This window comes from Hyperolius riggenbachi, chromosome 1 (genome assembly GCF_040937935.1).
Source record: "Hyperolius riggenbachi isolate aHypRig1 chromosome 1, aHypRig1.pri, whole genome shotgun sequence".
Classification (NCBI taxonomy): Eukaryota; Metazoa; Chordata; class Amphibia; order Anura; family Hyperoliidae; genus Hyperolius; species Hyperolius riggenbachi.
This window is the reverse complement of record NC_090646.1, coordinates 13,414,836-13,433,521: the sequence shown is the minus strand read 5'-3', so window position 1 is coordinate 13,433,521 and position 18,686 is coordinate 13,414,836. Positions and strand designations below refer to the sequence as shown.

General features: G+C 44.5%; 1 protein-coding gene across 4 annotated transcripts in view; it reads left to right on the top strand.

Annotated features, from left to right (window-relative positions):
* LOC137544954 (uncharacterized) overlaps positions 1-18,686 on the top strand; it is a 254,449-nt gene that overhangs the window by 122,071 nt on the left and 113,692 nt on the right. For all 4 annotated transcript variants that reach the window (XR_011025953.1, XR_011025952.1, XR_011025951.1 and 1 more), the window contains exon 2: positions 13,994-14,113. Coding sequence is in view for 1 of the 4 variants with exons in the window: in XM_068266061.1 (XP_068122162.1) it covers positions 13,994-14,113 (120 nt within the window). In the remaining 3 variants the exon portion in view is untranslated. The remainder of the gene's footprint in view (positions 1-13,993; positions 14,114-18,686) is intronic.

The following is an 18,686-nucleotide window of genomic DNA, read 5'->3' as shown; positions in this document are numbered from 1 at the left end:
CAGACAATTCACATAATGGTGCAGCTTTTCCTCAGACAATTCACATAATGGCGCAGCTTTTCCACAGACAATTCACATAATGGCGCAGTGTTTCCCCAGACAATTCACATAATGGTGCAGCGTTTCCTCAGACAATTCACATAATGGTGCAGCTTTTCCCCAGACAATTCACATAATGGCGCAGCTTTTCCCCAGACAATTCACATAATGGTGCAGCTTTTCCTCAGACAATTCACATAATGGTGCAGCTTTTCCTCAGACAATTCACATAATGGTGCAGCTTTTCCTCAGACAATTCACATAATGGTGCAGCTTTTCCTCAGACAGTTCACATAATGGCGCAGTGTTTCCCCAGACAATTCACATAATGGTGCAGCGTTTCCCCAGACAATTCACATAATGGTGCAGCTTTTCCCCAGACAATTCACATAATGGCGCAGCTTTTCCCCAGACATTTCACATAATGGCGCAGCTTTTCCCCAGACAATTCACATAATGGTGCAGCTTTTCCTCAGACAGTTCACATAATGGTGCAGCTTTTCCTCAGACAATTCACATAATGGTGCAGCTTTTCCTCAGACAATTCACATAATGGCGCAGTGTTTCCTCAGACAATTCACATAATGGTGCAGCGTTTCCCCAGACAATTCACATAATGGTGCAGCTTTTCCCCAGACAATTCACATAATGGTGCAGCTTTTCCTCAGACAATTCACATAATGGTGCAGCTTTTCCTCAGACAATTCACATAATGGTGCAGCTTTTCCTCAGACAGTTCACATAATGGCGCAGTGTTTCCCCAGACAATTCACATAATGGTGCAGCGTTTCCCCAGACAATTCACATAATGGTGCAGCTTTTCCCCAGACAATTCACATAATGGCGCAGCTTTTCCCCAGACATTTCACATAATGGCGCAGCTTTTCCCCAGACAATTCACATAATGGCGCAGTGTTTCCTCAGACAATTCACATAATGGTGCAGCGTTTCCCCAGACAATTCACATAATGGTGCAGCTTTTCCCCAGACAATTCACATAATGGTGCTGCTTTTCCTCAGACATTTCACATAATGGTGCAGCTTTTCCTCAGACAATTCACATAATGGTGCAGCTTTTCCCCAGACAATTCACATAATGGCGCAGCTTTTCCTCAGACATTTCACATAATGGTGCAGCTTTTCCCCAGACAGTTCACATAATGGCGCAGTGTTTCCTCAGACAATTCACATAATGGTGCAGCGTTTCCTCAGACAATTCACATAATGGCGCAGCGTTTCCCCAGACATTTCACATAATGGCGCAGTGTTTCCTCAGACAGTTCACATAATGGTGCAGCGTTTCCCCAGACATTTCACATAATGGTGCAGCGTTTCCCCAGACAATTCACATAATGGCGCAGTGTTTCCTCAGACAATTCACATAATGGTGCAGCGTTTCCTCAGACATTTCACATAATGGCGCAGTGTTTCCTCAGACAGTTCACATAATGGCGCAGCGTTTCCCCAGACATTTCACATAATGGTGCAGCGTTTCCCCAGACAATTCACATAATGGCGCAGTGTTTCCTCAGACAATTCACATAATGGTGCAGCGTTTCCTCAGACAATTCACATAATGGCGCAGTGTTTCCTCAGACAGTTCACATAATGGTGCAGCTTTTCCCCAGACATTTCACATAATGGCGCAGTGTTTCCTCAGACAGTTCACATAATGGTGCAGCTTTTCCCCAGACAATTCACATAATGGTGCAGCGTTTCCCCAGACAATTCACATAATGGTGCAGTGTTTCCCCAGACAATTCACATAATGGTGCAGCGTTTCCTCAGACAATTCACATAATGGCGCAGCGTTTCCCCAGACAGTTCACATAATGGCACAGCTTTTCCCCAGACAATTCACATAATGGCGCAGTGTTTCCCCAGACAGTTCACATAATGGCGCAGTGTTTCCCCAGATAATTCACATAATGGCGCAGTGTTTCCCCAGACAATTCACATAATGGTGCAGCTTTTCCCCAGACAATTCACATAATGGTGCAGCTTTTCCTCAGACAGTTCACATAATGGTGCAGCTTTTCCCCAGACAATTCACATAATGGCGCAGCTTTTCCTCAGACATTTCACATAATGGCGCAGTGTTTCCTCAGACAATTCACATAATGGTGCAGCTTTTCCCCAGACAATTCACATAATGGTGCAGCGTTTCCCCAGACATTTCACATAATGGTGCAGCTTTTCCTGAGACATTTCACATAATGGTGCAGCTTTTCCCCAGATAATTCACATAATGGCGCAGCTTTTCCTCAGACATTTCACATAATGGCGCAGTGTTTCCTCAGACAATTCACATAATGGTGCAGCTTTTCCCCAGACAGTTCACATAATGGTGCAGCTTTTCCTCAGACAATTCACATAATGGTGCAGCGTTTCCCCAGACAATTCACATAATGGTGCAGCTTTTCCTCAGACAATTCACATAATGGTGCAGCTTTTCCCCAGATAATTCACATAATGGCGCAGCTTTTCCCCAGATAATTCACATAATGGCGCAGCTTTTCCTCAGACAATTCACATAATGGTGCAGCGTTTCCCCAGACAATTCACATAATGGTGCAGCTTTTCCTCAGACAATTCACATAATGGTGCAGCTTTTCCCCAGATAATTCACATAATGGCGCAGCTTTTCCTCAGACATTTCACATAATGGTGCAGTGTTTCCTCAGACAATTCACATAATGGTGCAGCTTTTCCCCAGACAGTTCACATAATGGTGCAGCTTTTCCTCAGACAATTCACATAATGGTGCAGCTTTTCCTCAGACAATTCACATAATGGTGCAGCGTTTCCCCAGACAATTCACATAATGGTGCAGCTTTTCCCCAGACAATTCACATAATGGCGCAGCGTTTCCTCAGACAATTCACATAATGGTGCAGCTTTTCCTCAGACAATTCACATAATGGTGCAGCGTTTCCCCAGACAATTCACATAATGGTGCAGTGTTTCCCCAGACAATTCACATAATGGTGCAGCGTTTCCTCAGACAATTCACATAATGGTGCAGCTTTTCCCCAGACAGTTCACATAATGGTGCAGCGTTTCCTCAGACAATTCACATAATGGTGCAGCTTTTCCCCAGACAGTTCACATAATGGTGCAGTGTTTCCTCAGACAATTCACATAATGGTGCAGCGTTTCCCCAGACAGTTCACATAATGGTGCAGTGTTTCCCCAGACAATTCACATAATGGCGCAGCGTTTCCTCAGACAATTCACATAATGGCGCAGCGTTTCCCCAGACAATTCACATAATGGTGCAGCTTTTCCTCAGACAATTCACATAATGGTGCAGCTTTTCCCCAGACAATTCACATAATGGCGCAGTGTTTCCCCAGACAATTCACATAATGGTGCAGCTTTTCCCCAGACAATTCACATAATGGCGCAGCGTTTCCTCAGACAATTCACATAATGGCGCAGCGTTTCCCCAGACAATTCACATAATGGTGCAGCTTTTCCTCAGACAATTCACATAATGGTGCAGCTTTTCCCCAGACAATACACATAATGGCGCAGCGTTTCCCCAGACAATTCACATAATGGTGCAGCTTTTCCCCAGACAATTCACATAATGGTGCAGCGTTTCCCCAGACAATTCACATAATGGCGCAGCGTTTCCTCAGACAATTCACATAATGGTGCAGTGTTTCCCCAGACAATTCACATAATGGTGCAGCGTTTCCTCAGACAATTCACATAATGGTGCAGTGTTTCCCCAGACAATTCACATAATGGTGCAGCTTTTCCTCAGACAATTCACATAATGGTGCAGCTTTTCCTCAGACAATTCACATAATGGTGCAGCTTTTCCTCAGACAATTCACATAATGGTGCAGCGTTTCCCCAGACAATTCACATAATGGTGCAGCTTTTCCCCAGACAATTCACATAATGGCGCAGCGTTTCCTCAGACAATTCACATAATGGTGCAGCTTTTCCTCAGACAATTCACATAATGGTGCAGCGTTTCCCCAGACAATTCACATAATGGTGCAGTGTTTCCCCAGACAATTCACATAATGGTGCAGCGTTTCCCCAGACAATTCACATAATGGCGCAGCGTTTCCTCAGACAATTCACATAATGGTGCAGCTTTTCCTCAGACAATTCACATAATGGTGCAGCTTTTCCTCAGACAGTTCACATAATGGTGCAGCTTTTCCCCAGACAATTCACATAATGGTGCAGCGTTTCCCCAGACAATTCACATAATGGTGCAGCTTTTCCTCAGACAATTCACATAATGGCGCAGTGTTTCCTCAGACAATTCACATAATGGCGCAGCTTTTCCTCAGACAGTTCACATAATGGTGCAGCGTTTCCCCAGACAATTCACATAATGGTGCAGCTTTTCCTCAGACAATTCACATAATGGCGCAGCTTTTCCTCAGACAATTCACATAATGGTGCAGCTTTTCCCCAGACAGTTCACATAATGGTGCAGCTTTTCCTCAGACAATTCACATAATGGTGCAGCGTTTCCTCAGACAATTCACATAATGGCGCAGTGTTTCCCCAGACAATTCACATAATGGTGCAGTGTTTCCCCAGACAATTCACATAATGGTGCAGCTTTTCCTCAGACAATTCACATAATGGCGCAGCCTTTCCTCAGACAATTCACATAATGGTGCAGCTTTTCCCCAGACAGTTCACATAATGGTGCAGCTTTTCCCCAGACAGTTCACATAATGGTGCAGCTTTTCCTCAGACAATTCACATAATGGTGCAGCGTTTCCTCAGACAATTCACATAATGGCGCAGTGTTTCCTCAGACAATTCACATAATGGCGCAGCGTTTCCTCAGACAATTCACATAATGGTGCAGCTTTTCCTCAGACAATTCACATAATGGTGCAGCTTTTCCTCAGACAGTTCACATAATGGTGCAGCTTTTCCCCAGACAATTCACATAATGGTGCAGCGTTTCCCCAGACAATTCACATAATGGTGCAGCTTTTCCTCAGACAATTCACATAATGGCGCAGTGTTTCCTCAGACAATTCACATAATGGCGCAGCTTTTCCTCAGACAGTTCACATAATGGTGCAGCGTTTCCCCAGACAATTCACATAATGGTGCAGCTTTTCCTCAGACAATTCACATAATGGCGCAGCTTTTCCTCAGACAATTCACATAATGGTGCAGCTTTTCCCCAGACAGTTCACATAATGGTGCAGCTTTTCCTCAGACAATTCACATAATGGTGCAGCGTTTCCTCAGACAATTCACATAATGGCGCAGTGTTTCCCCAGACAATTCACATAATGGTGCAGTGTTTCCCCAGACAATTCACATAATGGTGCAGCTTTTCCTCAGACAATTCACATAATGGCGCAGCCTTTCCTCAGACAATTCACATAATGGCGCAGCCTTTCCCCAGACAATTCACATAATGGTGCAGCTTTTCCTCAGACAGTTCACATAATGGTGCAGCTTTTCCCCAGACAGTTCACATAATGGTGCTGCTTTTCCTCAGACAATTCACATAATGGCGCAGTGTTTCCCCAGACAATTCACATAATGGTGCAGTGTTTCCCCAGATAATTCACATAATGGTGCAGCGTTTCCTCAGACAATTCACATAATGGCGCAGTGTTTCCCCAGACAATTCACATAATGGTGCAGTGTTTCCCCAGACAATTCACATAATGGTGCAGCTTTTCCTCAGACAATTCACATAATGGCGCAGCCTTTCCTCAGACAATTCACATAATGGCGCAGCCTTTCCCCAGACAATTCACATAATGGTGCAGCTTTTCCTCAGACAGTTCACATAATGGTGCAGCTTTTCCCCAGACAGTTCACATAATGGTGCTGCTTTTCCCCAGACAATTCACATAATGGTGCAGCGTTTCCTCAGACAATTCACATAATGGCGCAGCGTTTCCTCAGACAATTCACATAATGGTGCAGTGTTTCCCCAGACAATTCACATAATGGTGCAGCTTTTCCCCAGACAATTCACATAATGGTGCAGCGTTTCCCCAGACAATTCACATAATGGTGCAGCGTTTCCTCAGACAATTCACATAATGGTGCAGCTTTTCCCCAGACAGTTCACATAATGGTGCAGCGTTTCCTCAGACAATTCACATAATGGTGCAGTGTTTCCCCAGACAATTCACATAATGGTGCAGCGTTTCCCCAGATAATTCACATAATGGTGCAGCTTTTCCCCAGACAGTTCACATAATGGTGCAGTGTTTCCCCAGACAATTCACATAATGGCGCAGCTTTTCCCCAGACAATTCACATAATGGTGCAGTGTTTCCCCAGACAATTCACATAATGGTGCAGCGTTTCCCCAGACAATTCACATAATGGTGCAGCGTTTCCCCAGACAATTCACATAATGGTGCAGCGTTTCCTCAGACAATTCACATAATGGCGCAGCGTTTCCCCAGACAATTCACATAATGGTGCAGTGTTTCCCCAGACAATTCACATAATGGTGCAGCTTTTCCCCAGACAATTCACATAATGGCGCAGTGTTTCCTCAGACAATTCACATAATGGTGCAGCGTTTCCCCAGACAATTCACATAATGGCGCAGCGTTTCCTCAGACAATTCACATAATGGCGCAGCGTTTCCCCAGACAATTCACATAATGGTGCAGCTTTTCCCCAGACAATTCACATAATGGCGCAGCTTTTCCCCAGACAATTCACATAATGGTGCAGCTTTTCCTCAGACAGTTCACATAATGGTGCAGCTTTTCCCCAGACAATTCACATAATGGTGCAGCTTTTCCCCAGACAATTCACATAATGGTGCAGCTTTTCCCCAGACAATTCACATAATGGCGCAGCTTTTCCTCAGACAATTCACATAATGGCGCAGCTTTTCCCCAGACAATTCACATAATGGTGCAGCTTTTCCCCAGACAATTCACATAATGGTGCAGCTTTTCCTCAGACAATTCACATAATGGTGCAGCTTTTCCCCAGACAATTCACATAATGGTGCAGCTTTTCCCCAGACAATTCACATAATGGTGCAGCTTTTCCCCAGACAATTCACATAATGGTGCAGCTTTTCCCCAGACAATTCACATAATGGCGCAGCTTTTCCTCAGACAATTCACATAATGGTGCAGCTTTTCCCCAGACAATTCACATAATGGTGCAGCTTTTCCCCAGACAATTCACATAATGGTGCAGCTTTTCCCCAGACAATTCACATAATGGTGCAGCTTTTCCCCAGACAATTCACATAATGGCGCAGCTTTTCCCCAGACAATTCACATAATGGTGCAGCTTTTCCCCAGACAATTCACATAATGGTGCAGCTTTTCCCCAGACAATTCACATAATGGTGCAGCTTTTCCCCAGACAATTCACATAATGGTGCAGCTTTTCCCCAGACAATTCACATAATGGCGCAGCTTTTCCTCAGACAATTCACATAATGGCGCAGCTTTTCCCCAGACAATTCACATAATGGTGCAGCTTTTCCCCAGACAATTCACATAATGGCGCAGCTTTTCCTCAGACAATTCACATAATGGCGCAGCTTTTCCCCAGACAATTCACATAATGGTGCAGCTTTTCCCCAGACAATTCACATAATGGCGCAGCTTTTCCTCAGACAATTCACATAATGGTGCAGCTTTTCCCCAGACAATTCACATAATGGTGCAGCTTTTCCCCAGACAATTCACATAATGGTGCAGCTTTTCCCCAGACAATTCACATAATGGTGCAGCTTTTCCCCAGACAATTCACATAATGGCGCAGCTTTTCCCCAGACAATTCACATAATGGCGCAGCTTTTCCCCAGACAATTCACATAATGGTGCAGCTTTTCCTCAGACAGTTCACATAATGGTGCAGCTTTTCCCCAGACAATTCACATAATGGTGCAGCTTTTCCCCAGACAATTCACATAATGGTGCAGCTTTTCCCCAGACAATTCACATAATGGCGCAGCTTTTCCCCAGACAATTCACATAATGGCGCAGCTTTTCCCCAGACAATTCACATAATGGTGCAGCTTTTCCTCAGACAGTTCACATAATGGTGCAGCTTTTCCCCAGACAATTCACATAATGGTGCAGCTTTTCCTCAGACAATTCACATAATGGCGCAGCGTTTCCTCAGACAATTCACATAATGGCGCAGCGTTTCCCCAGACAATTCACATAATGGTGCAGCTTTTCCCCAGACAATTCACATAATGGTGCAGCTTTTCCCCGGACAATTCACATAATGGTGCAGCGTTTCCCCAGACAATTCACATAATGGTGCAGCTTTTCCTCAGACAGTTCACATAATGGTGCAGCTTTTCCCCAGACAATTCACATAATGGTGCAGCTTTTCCCCAGACAATTCACATAATGGCGCAGCTTTTCCCCAGACAATTCACATAATGGTGCAGCTTTTCCTCAGACAGTTCACATAATGGTGCAGCTTTTCCCCAGACAATTCACATAATGGTGCAGCTTTTCCCCAGACAATTCACATAATGGTGCAGCTTTTCCCCAGACAATTCACATAATGGCGCAGCTTTTCCCCAGACAATTCACATAATGGCGCAGCTTTTCCCCAGACAATTCACATAATGGTGCAGCTTTTCCTCAGACAGTTCACATAATGGTGCAGCTTTTCCCCAGACAATTCACATAATGGTGCAGCTTTTCCTCAGACAATTCACATAATGGTGCAGCTTTTCCTCAGACAATTCACATAATGGTGCAGCTTTTCCTCAGACAGTTCACATAATGGTGCAGCTTTTCCCCAGACAATTCACATAATGGTGCAGCTTTTCCCCAGACAATTCACATAATGGCGCAGCGTTTCCTCAGACAATTCACATAATGGTGCAGTGTTTCCCCAGACAATTCACATAATGGTGCAGCGTTTCCTCAGACAATTCACATAATGGTGCAGTGTTTCCCCAGACAATTCACATAATGGTGCAGCTTTTCCTCAGACAGTTCACATAATGGTGCAGCGTTTCCTCAGACAATTCACATAATGGTGCAGTGTTTCGCCAGACAATTCACATAATGGTGCAGCGTTTCCTCAGACAATTCACATAATGGTGCAGAGTTTCCTCAGACAATTCACATAATGGTGCAGCTTTTCCCCGGACAATTCACATAATGGTGCAGCTTTTCCCCGGACAATTCACATAATGGAGCAAGCCTGTAACTTCGCTCGAAGTCACGGCAAAGAGCGCATGTACGGCTCATCTGCGCTCCTGGCAAGATGACGCAGGCCATCTCTGTAAGCTTACTGCGCACACGCAGTTCAGTCATCAGAGAACCGCGCATGCACAGCAAGCTTATGGAGACGGCCTGTGCCATCTTGCCAGGAGCGCTTACGAGCCGTGCAAGCGCACTTTACCACGACTTTGAGCGAAGTTAGAGGATTTCAAGAGCTCCAGCTGGATGACTGACGGGGAACCTGTGGGACCGTGGAGACTACAGGGGGCTAGAGGAAGCCCCAGGTATGTTAAAAAGTCTTTTTTTTTCCTCAGTTCAGGGTCTATTAATGATCAGAACATAAAGATAAATAATAATTCCATTATTTATTGGTGTGCTAGTGCAGAATTCATTGTCTCATCAGCCACCCTGACTGTGACATCACATCACTGTCTGTGTGCTGCAGCTGCTGCTCCTCTCCCTTGTGACTTGTCTGAGGGGAGGGCGCTGATCATATACAAATATACACATTAACTGGGCACTTGTCTTGGCTGTCATGAGGACTCACACACTTACTTGAGTTGACTATGACCACAGGACGGGGCCAGCACAGAGGAATCCACCATACACTGTCTCCTGCCTGACTCCTCCTAGCTGCTGACTCACAGGACAGGAGACGCTGAGGCACATTCAGCCAGCTTCAAGGGAGCGGAACTCACAGGCTGCTGATGTCACTCCTGTGCCAGAGAGATGCACGCTGGCTTTCTCTATGAGAGGGGCTGGCGGCGGGCGGCATCGGTGACCATGGCAACAGGCACAGAGCGGAGTGAAATGTATCCACTGACTCTGCTCCCGCTCTGTCTTCCCCGGCACTGCAGCCAGCCTGGTCAGCGAGCACTGTGTGAACTGAGGCGGGGCGCAGGCAGCGTGACCACGGGGGGAAAGGCGGGCAGCCAGGCAAAACAGTCCTGCTGTTCCTTGCGCCTGCACAGACTGTCAATGACTTCCGCCCCGAGGCTCCAGCCTCGTCGGCCTCTGTGTCGGCACGGCCCTGCTATCTCAGCTGGGGGGACACCTGTCACTACCTCAACTGGGGAGGCACCTGTCACTATCTAACTGGGGGGCACCTGTCACTACCTCAGCTGGCCACACCACAGCATCACCGCCAGGCCGGCCACAGCATCACCGCCAGGCCTTTCAGCCCACACATCATCCCCAATCCAGCCAAAAACAGTATTGCCAGGCACAGCAGCCAGTACAGGAGAATTCAGAAGCCAGGTGAGAGGTGTCTACCATATTAAGGGGGCATTCTGCCTATTTATGTGAAATGCTGTCTATTTATGTGCCTCATGACTGCTGAATTTGTCTTGTTGGGGGCCTCAAGATTGCTGAATGTGTATAATAATCAATAAAGTGGCAGTGATAATAGAAAAAGCAGGATATATGTTATCCGGACAGATCGTTAAGTTGTAAAAAATAAACACTAATTAATACAATCATATGCCAAATATCATATCAAAATTTATTGAAAAGAATAACTGAAAATATTATTAAAAGCACATGGGATGGCCACCCCGTCACAACTCATCCATCCAGGCAGTCCACATGCAATCACATCCGTACGCCGGCATCTAACTCTAGAATAGGAGTAGTAATCCAATAAGCATCAGCATTAGAGAAAGGCAAGAGTTCTCATGTGGTCAAAGGACTCCGGTAATGGTTGCCACCAGAAGGAAGTAAAAGACTGACAAAGCCATGCAGGCTAATGGAGGACGAACAAACGTCACTAGCAGGCAATGGTGTTAAGACAACAGTGGTGTCAGCACATGTAGCACAAGAAGCAAGCACTTGTAGCAGCAGCTCACACACTGTGTACGCGCAACATAGCGCAACAGACAAACAGCGTGATAAATGTCAAGCCAGGCTTGTCTCACCAAAACCATGGAGGCCCGCTGTGGAACGACTGTCAGTTCATCTCGATCTCATGGATTGGGAAAGCTCCTGATGATAGCCATATGTCAATGCTGGATGGTAAGGATGATCCACATAATGTTACCTGAGATAACAAGGACTCGGCAGTACTCAGGGTCCAGGCAGTGTGGTTGATGGTAAGCTCACCCGGGTGGCATGCATAGCCAGGTGGCCGCCAGACAAAGATGTGGTCGCTGGCTGGGTGGGGATCGGGACGGTGTGGCGTCCCATGCAGGGAAAGTGCGGCTCCCCCGTGCGGCTGAATTTGTCTTGTTGGGGGCCTCATGATTTGTTGGGGGTCACATGATTGCTAACTGCGAGACTATGGGAAAAGATGAATCATCATCATATGAGACAATAGCATTAAACCTACTTTTTTAGCTTTTTAAAACGGAAAATAAAACTGGGAGGTTCTAAAAAAAAAAAGAATACATTTTTCAGGAGTACGATGGATGAAATTGTTTATCTTCACAGTTTATTTTCAACTTGAATTTTCCATAATGTTCATGTATGAGTTAAAAAGTTTGTACAGTATTTAGTTTAAATTGCTGTTGCCACTTTGCGATAGATAAGTGACTTTTGGGTTGCAGTTTGGGCACTCGGCCTCCAAAAGGTTCGCCACCACTGTCCTAATCTGATGTCCCACCATTGCTAGGTTCATGTAAATTTGTCTCCACCCGTGGCCACACCCACATTCTGGTCCATGGCCACACCCATTTTTCGGCGCGGCGCGCTACGCGCGCTGCTCTACGCGGAACGGAACCCTTGTTTTTCAGTGTGCTGCGCGCGCCACACAGCTTCAATTACCTCTTGAATTGCATTTTTGGGAGATCTTCTGCCAATTGCATTGCATTTTGTGGAAAGTGCTGCCAATCTAATTGTCCTTTAATTGCATTTTTTTACTGCGGGGGGGGGGGGGGGGGGGGGGGACCACTGCGGCTCCAGCAAGAACCTTCGGCCCTCCATCGTGGGGTCTGAAAAAAAAATGACATCTTCTGCAGCACTTTACAGAGTACATACTGTAGTCATGTCACTGACCGTCCTCAGTGGAGCTCACAATGTAATCCTACCATAGTCATAGTCTAATGTCCTACCATATTATTATTATGTATTTATATAGCACTGACATCTTCTGCAGCACATTACAGAGTACATAGTCATGTCACTAACTGTCCTCAGAGGAGCTCACAATCTAATCCTACCATAGTCACAGTCTAATGTCCTACCATATTATTATTATGTATTTATATAGCACTGACATCTTCTGCAGCACTGTACAGAGTACATAGTCATGTCACTGACTGTCCTCACAGGAGCTAACAATCTCAGCCTGAGCCTACCATAGTCATAGTCTAATGTCCTACCATATTATTAGTATGTATTTATATAGCACTGACATCTTCTGCAGCACATTACAGAGTACATAGTCATGTCACTGACTGTCCTCAGAGGAGCTCACACTCTAATCCTACCATAGTCATAGTCTAATGCCCTACCATATTATTATTATGTATTTATATAGCACTGACATCTTCTGCAGCGCTGTACAGAGTACATAGTCATGTCACTGACTGTCCTCAGAGGAGCTCACAATCTAATCCTACCATAGTCATAGTCTAATGTCCTACCATATTATTATTATTATGTATTTATATAGCACTGACATCTTCTGCAGCACATTACAGAGTACATAGTCATGTCACTGACTGTCCTCAGAGGAGCTCACAATCTAATCCTACCATAGTCATAGTCTAATGTCCTCCCATATTATTATTATGTATTTATATAGCACTGACATCTCCTGCAGCGCATTACAGAGTACATAGTCATGTCTCTGACTGTCCTCAGAGGAGCTCACACTCTAACTCTACCATAGTCATAGTCTAATGTCCTACCATATTATTATTATGTATTTATATAGCAGTGACATCTCCTGCAGCACATTACAGAGTACATAGTCATGTCACTGACTGTCCTCAGAGAAGCTCACACTCTAATCCTACCATAGTCATAGTCTAATGCCCTACCATATTATTATTATGTATTTATATAGCAGTGACATCTCCTGCAGCACATTACAGAGTACATAGTCATGTCACTGACTGTCCTCAGAGGAGCTCACACTCTAACTCTACCATAGTCATAGTCTAATGTCCTACCATATTATTATTATGTATTTATATAGCAGTGACATCTCCTGCAGCACATTACAGAGTACATAGTCATGTCACTGACTGTCCTCAGAGAAGCTCACACTCTAATCCTACCATAGTCATAGTCTAATGTCCTACCATATTATTATTATGTATTTATATAGCACTGACATCTTCTGCAGCACATTACAGAGTACATAGTCATGTCACTGACTGTCCTCAGAGGAGCTCACACTCTAATCCTACCATAGTCATAGTCTAATGTCCTACCATATTATTATTATGTATTTATATAGCACTGACATCTCCTGCAGCACTGTACAGAGTACATAGTCATGTCACTGACTGTCCTCAGAGGAGCTCACACTCTAATCCTACCATAGTCATAGTCTAATGTCCTACCATATTATTATTATGTATTTATATAGCACTGACATCATCTGCAGCACATTACAGAGTACATAGTCATGTCACTGACTGTCCTCAGAGGAGCTCACACTCTAATCCTACCATAGTCATAGTCTAATGTCCTACCATATTATTATTATGTATTTATATAGCACTGATATCTCCTGCAGCACATTACAGAGTACATAGTCATGTCACTGACTGTCCTCACAGGAGCTCACACTCTAATCCCTACCATTAATCTCTCTGTAGAACTGGAGCCGGCAGTCGCAGGTTTTTCAGCCTTTCAACAAGAGAGCAACACTCCCTCCATCCAGGTAATCAGAGCCCCGCAGGCTCTCCAGACAGCAAGAGACGATCCACTGATAATGGGTGAGTCTGTGATTCTTTCCTTTAGTGGCGGTCGCCGCTCACACAATCTTATCTCTTTATTTATGTATATAGCACTCAGCACTGACATGTATTTGACACTGTAGAGAGTACATAGTCATGTCACTAACTGTAGTCAAAAGAGCTCACTATCTTGTTCAAAGCACTGTATTTAAATACTCATTTCTGCTATTACTATTCTGAAACTTGCCATTCCTATGTGTATACTAATCCCCCCTCCGCTGTCATCTATCCTACAAAACTGTGTAATGCCCAAAATAAGCCAAATGTAATTGTAAAACTGTTGTGTAGAGTATGATCCACCACAAGTGCTCTTCCAGCGGCAGAAGGGGTACATGTCTTATTATTGAGTGTTCTCTGTTTTTATAGGACATGAGATCAGGATATGAGTTTACAGGAAGGCTAATAACACAGAGTTCATAGCTCCAGGCAGGTAAACTTCCATCATTTACAACACAGGTCCAGAGTCCCGTGATATGTACATTTCAGTAGATGTGCAGCATTACCAACGTGCGGAACAATATTGATCAGAGAAGCTCAGAGAGGCCTCCTGGACCCAGCCATGTTATTAACAGAAGGTGGTTGGCACGGGTCACGTGGCAATTGACACGTGTCACTTGGAACATGGCACTTGGCACGTGTCACGTCCAGCACGCTCCTCCTGGCACACGTTACACCTGCTGCTGCTCCTGCTGCCTGTGCAGCTCCCACCACCAAGGCAGGATGCCACAGGCCACTGATACCACCTATATTTAACCCAAAACACAATTACTGATTCATTTTTGGAGGTGTCTTGGCTGAAAACTGTCATGTCCCAGTTGTGCGGTTGGACTTTGGACACAATGGCTATTATTCATGAAAGTGCTGTCGGTAAAAAGAATCTGTGCGGGAAAACACAGCTGTCGGTGTTTTAGACTTCTGGCTGCTCATTCACAAGGCGCACAAGGCGGTGATTTATTGTTCTGCTTGGTAAGGTCAGCTTTTCATGCGGAAGGAGCCTTTATGAATGCCGAATTTGCTGAGTGTTCGGTAAAGTCAACTGTTTTAAGCATTTCCGCATGCGGAAATGCTTTATGAATGATAGCCAATGTGGGCTGCACAACCGCTGTCTGGAACCTAGGCCTAATGTTAATTGACAGCCATTTTTTTTTGGGGGGGGGGGTATTTTAAGTCCCCACATCATCAATTAGTGTTTCCTTTTAAATAAACATGATGATACATGCCTCATTTACCCTAAAAAATGTTTTAAAAGCAATTTAAAGGCCACTTCCGGTTTTCTACCCAGATATCCGAATCCGGCCGGATGCCCCGGATACTAAGGTCGGATTTCCGATTCAGATTCGGTTTGGAAAATTTTGAAATTGGATATCCGACCCTGATCGGATATCTGGGTTTTGAAAAGGGGTATCCGAGCAGCACTGTTCTGCAGCACTTTACAGAGTACATAGTCATGTCACTGGCTTTCCTCAGAGGAACTCACAGTCTAATCCTACCATAGTCATAGTCTAATGTCCTACCATATTATTATTATTATGTATTTATACATAGTCATGTCACTAACTGTCCTCAGAGGAGCTCACACTCTAATCCTACCATAGTCATAAAGTAATGTCCTACCATATTATTATTATGTATTTATATAGCACTGACATCCTCTGCAGCACTTTACAGAGTACATAGTTATGTCACTAACTGTCCTCAGAGGAGCTCACACTCTAATCCTACCATAGTCATAAAGTAATGTCCTACCATATTATCTATATATATAATAGAGTAAGTGCCTCAACCTTCAAACAAGAAGAAGAAGTAGCGCCCTGCCCCCAGGGCCGGTCCAAGCAAGAAGAAGGGGCTGGTCCAAGCAAGAAGAAGAAGTAGCGCCCTGCCCCCAGGGCCAGTCCAAGCAAGAAGAAGGGGCTGGTCCAAGCAAGAAGAAGTAGTGCCATATCAAACCAAGGTCCAAGAGGGATAATTTGCATATTCAGTAGCAGTGCATTGTGGGTAACCACAAATGTTCACTTATAGCTGTATTATTGCAGATTTGTTTCTGTTTTAAGAAGGCAAATTACACCAAGCTTTGCTTTTTTTTCAGTAGGAGGGCTTTTTGGTCCCTTTTATCCCCCTATACATTCTTAGTAGTTTGGGTCACCCTGAGCTGCTTGGTTACTCTGTTGTACTGGTCCAAGCCCTATCTCATAAAGCCTTACCAATTCCTATTGTGTACTAATGAGGACCAAAAGTCTGAAATAGGCAGTCACATGTGGGTTTGATATGACTGTGTAAAATGTAAAGATATATGCTATATGCTAAAGCCACTCATGGCAAACCGCTAGCAGTTTAGTAAAAAACCGCTGTACATTATTGTAAATAGCAGTTTTCTCACTACCGCGTTTGCAGTTAGCAATAACTGCAAACACGTTTCATGCAGCAGTTTGCCGGCGATTTGCGTTTAGCGATTGTGATTAGCGTGCAAAGCACGCTAATCGCGATCGCTCCAAAACCGACGCAGTGTCCAGTGATTTTTCCGCGTTAATTGCGGGAAAATCACTCCCGCAAAGGTTTGCCATCATAGGTGTGGACGGGCCCGTAACAATATGTGTAATATGCTACCCGAAAATGCTCCTAAAACCGCTATGCATGTTTATAAAACGTCTCTAAACATGCCTAGAATTGCTCTGAAAATCTGCTCCAAAAACCGCTAGCATTTTGCAGATCTGCTAGCGTTTTTGGTGTGCACTGGGCCTGATAGTGGGTGTGTGAGTAGTAGTACACATTGCCAGCAATGATATTTGGTGTGTGAGTAGTAGTACACATTGCCAGCAGTGATATTTGGTGTGTGAGTAGTAGTACACATTGCCAGCAGTGATATTTGGTGTGTGAGTAGTAGTACACATTGCCAGCAGTGATATTTGGTGTGTGAGTAGCAGTACACATTGCCAACAGTGATATTTGGTGTGTGAGTAGTAGTACACATTGCCAGCAGTGATATTTGGTGTGTGAGTAGTAGTACACATTGCCAGCAGTGATATTTGGTGTGTGAATAGAAGTACACATTGCCAGCAGTGACATTTGGTGTGTGAGTAGTAGTACACATTGCCAGCAGTGATATTTGGTGTGTGAGTAGTAGTACACATTGCCAGCAGTGATATTTGGTGTGTGAGTAGCAGTACACATTGCCAACAGTGATATTTGGTGTGTGAGTAGTAGTACACATTGCCAGCAGTGATATTTGGTGTGTGAATAGAAGTACACATTGCCAGCAGTGACATTTGGTGTGTGAGTAGTAGTACACATTGCCAGCAGTGATATTTGGTGTGTGAGTTGTAGTACACATTGCCAGCAGTGATATTTGGTGTGTGAGTAGTAGTACACATTGCCAGCAGTGATATTTGGTGTGTGAGTTGTAGTACACATTGCCAGCAGTGATATTTGGTGTGTGAGTAGTAGTACACATTGCCAGCAGTGATATTTGGTGTGTGAGTTGTAGTACACATTGCCAGCAGTGATATTTGGTGTGTGAGTAGCAGTACACATTGCCAACAGTGATATTTGGTGTGTGAGTAGTAGTACACATTGCCAGCAGTGATATTTGGTGTGTGAATAGAAGTACACATTGCCAGCAGTGACATTTGGTGTGTGAGTAGTAGTACACATTGCCAGCAGTGATATTTGGTGTGTGAGTTGTAGTACACATTGCCAGCAGTGATATTTGGTGTGTGAGTAGTAGTACACATTGCCAGCAGTGATATTTGGTGTGTGAGTTGTAGTACACATTGCCAGCAGTGATATTTGGTGTGTGAGTAGTAGTACACATTGCCAGCAATGATATTTGGCATGTGAGACAAGGAGTTAACTTTGTAACCAAGAGCTGCTGCCTGTGGTGCCTGTAACCTGATCCCTCAGTGAGCTCAGCTGGGAGGAGTTGCTTCTCTCACTCCATCCCTAACTCTTTGATGCACTTCCTGTTTCTTCCACTGTGATCCGAATCGTTCACTGTGATGATCCGGATGATTCGACTCAAAAAAAGGATTCGGATCAAAGATCTGAATTTTTCATGATCCGGACAACCCTAATACACCAGCGGTTCTTGATGCTTGCTTGACTTACCAAGTGTGAAAAGCGATAATTTGCATATTTAGTAGCAGTGCATTGTGGGTAACCGCAAATGTTCACTTATAGCTGAATTATTGCAGATTTCCTTCTGTTTTAAGAAGGCAAATTACACCAAGCTTTGTTTTGTTTTTTGTTTTTTTTAGTAGGAGGTCTTTTTGGTCCCTTTTATCCCCCTATACAGTGCGAGAGGTTTGGGTCACCCTGAGCTGCTTGGTTACTCTGTTGTACTGGTCCAAGCCCTATCTCATACTGCCATATCAATTTTTAACAAGTACTGATGAGGGCCAAAAGTCTGAAACAGGCTGTTTACATATGGGCTTGATATGACTGTGTAAAATTTAAAGCTATATGCTTGCTATACATCGGCAGTTCTGGATGCTTGCTTGGCTTACCAAGGGTGAAAAGAGATAATTTGCATATTTAGTAGCAGTGCATTGTGGGTAGC